General features: G+C 41.1%; 1 protein-coding gene across 1 annotated transcript; it reads left to right on the forward strand.

The window, feature by feature from the left end:
* Positions 1-363: 363 nt before the first annotated feature.
* On the forward strand, positions 364-4,996 carry hpxa (hemopexin a). The gene is made up of 10 exons (XM_026145410.2): positions 364-599; positions 1,495-1,529; positions 1,638-1,715; positions 2,184-2,341; positions 2,911-3,064; positions 3,201-3,413; positions 3,598-3,693; positions 3,851-3,978; positions 4,066-4,213; positions 4,442-4,996. The coding sequence occupies exons 1-10, from the start codon at positions 544-546 to the stop codon at positions 4,669-4,671; spliced, it is 1,296 nt and encodes a 431-aa protein (XP_026001195.1). The 5' UTR covers positions 364-543; the 3' UTR covers positions 4,672-4,996.
* Positions 4,997-5,527: the final 531 nt, after the last annotated feature.

The following is a 5,527-nucleotide window of genomic DNA, read 5'->3' on the forward strand; positions in this document are numbered from 1 at the left end:
TGTACACTTTTTGTCACATCAAATGATCTACAGGTATCGACGAGCCTTTCTCTGGAAAACAGTAATCTTGCATAAATATTACATTAGGTATGCACTGGTGTGCATGTAGGTTTTAATGCTGTGGAATATTCACCCACATTCATATTCTCAAAAGTGATGATTGCACAAGTCTGCTTTTTATTCAGTGCTGTAGCATGATGACATAAGATATATACGTGATTAGACTTCTGTGCCCAAAAAATAAAAGGGGTACCCATCAAATTCTATGAATCTCTGTTGCACCAGGACTTTTCCTGGTAGGTGGTTTGAACAAAGACAAGTCAGAGGTGGAGGTCTGTGGGGGCACAGCTCTGGGGACTCATCAAATATTGTGGGCGTCTTTTGATAAAGCTACTGGTTGTGCACATTGTCCCCTCCTCCTCTGGTACCCAGTGTGATGTGACCTTTTAAACTGGGCTACAGTATAAAAGAACGCAGCAGCAGTTGCAGGGGTACCTTTGGCTCAGCTCTCCAGGCCTATCTGGTCTCAGAGGAATCCTCATCATGAAGCTGCTTTCCTGCATCCTGTTGCTTACCCTAGCCCTGGGATGGGCTCACTCGTAAGTGGACTTGTACTTCTAATGAAGAGATAAAACCCAGACAGTTTGAATGTTTTTTAATGCCACTTGTTTAATTTTTTTCTTTAAAACTCAATACTTCCCCATCCTGCCCCCCCCCCCCCCCTCTTTCTTAAATAGATAACTATCATATCTGATATCATATCTCACAGTACAATAATATTGAATGGGTTGCATTGTTGTATTTTGTCATGTTTCTCAGGTCTTTGTCTGAATTTCTACGAACATTATTGCTAAGGATTGTCTTATTGCATTGGAGTCACACTGGGTTAAATATGTACACTTGGGTTTTAAGGGGTATTTATTATTTTCTTCTTTTTTTTGGGTTGTATGGAAGCCCCAAACGCAATTTCATTGTTCTTGACAATGACAATAAATAAATAAATACTAAATACTAATACTAATGTAATGAGTTACAGGGGACATCATGTTGTGTCTTTGCTGCATATCTAAAATGTTTCCAGATAACTTTTTTTTGTTGTTTGTGCTAAATGCAGACATGATTACAGATCTAAAGCAACACTTTAATTTAGCTAAAGTCACTTTTTATACTTCCTGAGTTAAGCAGCGTTGATACAGGAAAAAATAAGACAAGAAATTATGATAATAAAAGCATTGTAGTGATATTTTCGTAAGTATGCTACACCAATTTGAATTGTTTTAACCCCACATGATCTCATTATTTTCTCTGGATATCACACAACATGACATTGTGGCTTCATACAGTATAGCTTGAGTAAAAAACTAGATGAAGACTGAAAACTCCTCTCACGTGCGTTTTCCCTTTAACAATTTTGTAAAACTAAAAGTCCGAGCCTAAGTTTTGAGTGAAATTGCTTAAAGTGATAACATGCCTTTTCTCTGCTGGTAAAACCAGGCAAGGAGGAGGTCATCCACCACATGAACATGATTGTGAGTTGAAAGATTTTATTCTTTTAAATTCACAGACATTTCTCAACACAACTGCTGTCATGTTCTATATTATGAGCCTTCTTCTCACTTTCACCTGATATTCTGCAGATGACCTTGACCGCTGTAAAGGTCTTGAGATGGATGCTGTTGCAGTGAATGAAGAGGGAATCCCATACTTTTTCAAGGGTAAGAATCTATAGAGGAGTCATGGGCAGGCATTTTGACACTGAGCGATCGTGGCTCAAGAGTTGGCAGTTTGCCTTGTAATCGCAAGGTTGCCGGTTCGAGTTCCGACAGTCTCGGTCGTTGTGTCCTTGGGCAAGACTCTTCACCCGTTACTTACTGGTGGTACCAGTGTCCGGCAGCCTCGCCTCTGTCAGTGCGCCCCAGGGTGGCTGTGGCTACAATGTAGCTGCCATCACCAGTGTGTGAATGACTGGATGTGTAAAGTGCTTTGGGGTCCTTAGGGACTAAGTAAAGCGCTATACAAATACAGGCCATTTACTGCATGAGGGAAAGTTATGACCTGGGAATATGTCATACTTTTAAAATGTGTTTGATCATCATAGAGCTCTAATGGAGTATGAACTGCAGCATGCATAAAAAGTGTGATTGGCTCTATTTAATGACTGTGTCCCGTATATGTTCTGTCAGGTGACCATTTATACAAGGGCTTCCACGGCCTTGCCGAGCTCTCCAATGAGAGTTTCGCTGAGTTGGACGACCATCATCACCTGGGCCATGTGGACGCTGCTTTCCACATGCACTTTGAAGACAACCCCGACGACCACGACCGCATGTTCTTCTTCTTGGTATGGCTTTTTATTGTGTTATTGATCATAACAGAGTTTGGCAACAGGCAAACATCCAGAGAAGGAAACAGTTTAAATAACCCAATAGGAATTACAACACAAAGCAAGATGGATAGCAAGACTAGAGTGGAGAGAGGGAGACAACAGCTGTCCTTGCAGTTGAGCTGGCAGAATAGTGTGACTAGAAAACAGGTATGATGTAGGCCAGTGGCTTTCAAACATTTTGTGTGCAAAGCACACCTGCACTCATATCTGTGCAAAATAGTCTCCATCATGCCATCTGACATGTCTGGACTGGTGTGCACCACAAATACCTTTCTCAGTTTCTTTTTGCATTCTCATGAGTAATTATAGCTGTTCAAGTGTGATGATGATTAAAATTTATCAACATTCCACAACTGCCCAAACTTTGGGGTTGAAAACTGCTGTAAATGTGAAGCCTTTGCAAAATAAATTTTGTCTGCATTACTGCTTTCTGAAAGCGATACAAAGTGAGATTCTCCTGATTTGACTGCAAAAGCCTAACAACTTGTCAGTTGAATCTTACTTGTGTTTTTTTTTAAACATAGGACAACAAGGTGTTCAGCTTTTACAAGCACAAGCTGGAGGCTGGCTACCCCAAGGATATCTCTGAAGTCTTCCCTGGAATCCCCAACGATCTGGATGCTGCTGTGGAATGTCCTCACCCAGAGTGCGCCAACGACTCCGTTATCTTCTTCAAAGGTAAATAAAAGTTTTCACTGACTGTGAGAAAACTGTGGTTATTATTCCTATGAGACCAAGAACATTTTTCACTATTTCCAAAAAAAAAGCTACCCGAGGAAAAACTTTAAAACACGCGTCTTTTTTTCCCCTGAAGGGGACGAAATCTACCACTACGATCTTAAAAGCAAGGCTGTAGAAGAGAAAGAGTTCAAGTCCATGCCAAACTGCACATCGGCTTTCCGCTTCATGGAGCACTACTATTGCTTCCACGGGCACATGTTCTCCAAATTTGATCCAAAGACTGGCGAAGTGCACGGCAAATACCCCAAAGAGGCCCGCGACTACTTCATGAGATGCTCCAAGTTCAGTAAGTTAAAAAGCAAAGTGAGCAATGTGATCAGATATGACTTCAAATTTGACACAGCTGTAGATTTAAATACCGTTTCTGTGCTGTCGATGTTCCGGGACTGTAATTTTCTAGACCAAAGTTATGTTTTGTATTTTTAACAAAAATACACTTTTTTTGTTGTTGTTATTTTTTTTTTGTTCAGGTCCTGACAGCGACCATGTGGAGAGAGAGCGATGCAGCCGTGTTCACCTGGATGCCATCACATCAGACAACGCTGGAAACATTTATGCCTTCAGAGGTGAGATCTGACATCAGAACACATCATATACTTTTATATGTTGTTCCAACATCTAAATCACTGTACTGAAGTGACGGCATTATGATCAGGGCTGGGTCTGAGGTTTGGCTGTACACCCAGCGTTCATCAGAGCTTGATTTATTCTCTTATGTCACAGGCCACCATTACCTCCGTAAAGATGACAATGACACACTGACCTCTGACACCATCGAGAATGATTTCAAGGAGCTGCACAGTGAGGTGGACGCCGCTTTCTCTTATGAAAATCACCTTTACTTGATCAAGGTAAAGCACCTGGAAGCACATTTCTGATCCTGTCATTAACTCTGCACACCATATTTACCATGTTTTCTGTTTCTCTTTTCTCCCAAGAATAACAATTTGTATGTTTACCGAGTCGGTGAGCCCCACATCCACCTCGATGGTTACCCCAAACCTGTGACGGAGGAGCTGGGCATTGAGGGTCCCATTGATGCTGCATTCGTCTGTGAGGACCATCACATTGCTCACATTATCAAAGGTATAAACACAGGCAGAAATACAGAAAGCAAGTATTGATTATCCCTGTATCACTTCTAGGACTGCTTTGAACTACATGATGTAGTTACATCATGTAGTGTTATTTGATCACTTAGATGACACAATAAGTCATTTAGCACTTACTTGAAAATGGTCACAATTATATTTACAAAGAACTAAGACTTTTAGATAGATATCTTACCATATCGTTCTGCCTTTTTTCCATCAGGTAATCAGATGCATGATGTGGAACTGAAAGTCACCCCACGTAAGGCAGGAAATGAGCGTCCAATCGGACCCTTCAAGAGAGTCGATACTGCCATGTGCGGTCCCGGAGGAGTTAAGGTGATCATAGGAAATCACTTCTACCACTTTGATAGCACCAAACTGCTTTCTACTGCCAGGTCCCTGCCTGAGCAGCACAAAGTGTCTCTGGAGCTGTTTGGCTGTGATCACTAGGACTGAATGGGTTGTGCAGGACATCGCATACAACACAGTGAAATATGGAGAAACAAAAGCACCAACGACTTCAGACAAGAGGTGCCACATGACAAGTTGCTAAGCTTTTGACTAAGAGCACTTACAGCTGATGCAGTATTTCATACCCATTGTTTCCCTTCCATGTCTTAGTAGTAGCCTTCTTTAATTCATTTAGAGGGTTGTTACTTTTCATGCTAAAGCTCTGTGGTCCTCCACGCAAAGTGTGCTACCAAGAAGGCAGATGTTTTTCTGTGATTCGTTTTGTACAGTGCTGTTGTGAATAAAGCAAAGTGGCAACAACCAAGAAGGTGAAACAGTGATGATTTATTTCTGTGATGTGTTAATAAGTTTCCAGGATGCTTCTCGGGCAGGTCCACGTACTCTGATACTACACTTGCAAGGATAGAGAGTTTTTCCTACATAGTTCACTTTCTGAATATCCAAGAAAGAAAATACTTTCTGTACAGTACAAACAAACAACACATATACCATGAATATGAGTAGACTATACCTGTAGCATTTAAAAAGAAATTACATGTTACTTATAACATGTAACTGCATTTTCTTTTATAACTTACTACAGTACATTTTAACTAGACTTTTTTCAAGTGGGCCTATGCTGATTGATTGCAATGGAGTGGCAACCTGTCTGGAGTGCATCCTGCTCCTGCCCTATAGACAGGTGGCATAGACTCAGTGATAAGGGGCTGAGAAAGAAGTCTAAAGATAATATTTATTAGTGCTTTTATACATCTGAGAAGCTGTTTTGCGAACAGTTTTTCCAGAGGCAAAACAAGGAGACTTTCCGACCTTTTACCAGCAGAGGGCAGAAGAG

This window comes from Astatotilapia calliptera, chromosome 16 (assembly GCF_964374335.1).
Source record: "Astatotilapia calliptera chromosome 16, fAstCal68.1, whole genome shotgun sequence".
Taxonomy (NCBI): domain Eukaryota; kingdom Metazoa; phylum Chordata; class Actinopteri; order Cichliformes; family Cichlidae; genus Astatotilapia; species Astatotilapia calliptera.

Coding starts and splice junctions, on each gene's coding strand:
- hpxa (XM_026145410.2), top strand. CDS start 544: ATGAAGCTGCTTTCCTGCATCCTGTTGCTTACCCTAGCCCTGGGATGG. Junction 3,065..3,200: donor CTCCGTTATCTTCTTCAAAG/GTAAATAAAAGT, acceptor TTTCCCCTGAAG/GGGACGAAATCTACCACTAC. Junction 4,214..4,441: donor CATTGCTCACATTATCAAAG/GTATAAACACAG, acceptor TTTTTCCATCAG/GTAATCAGATGCATGATGTG.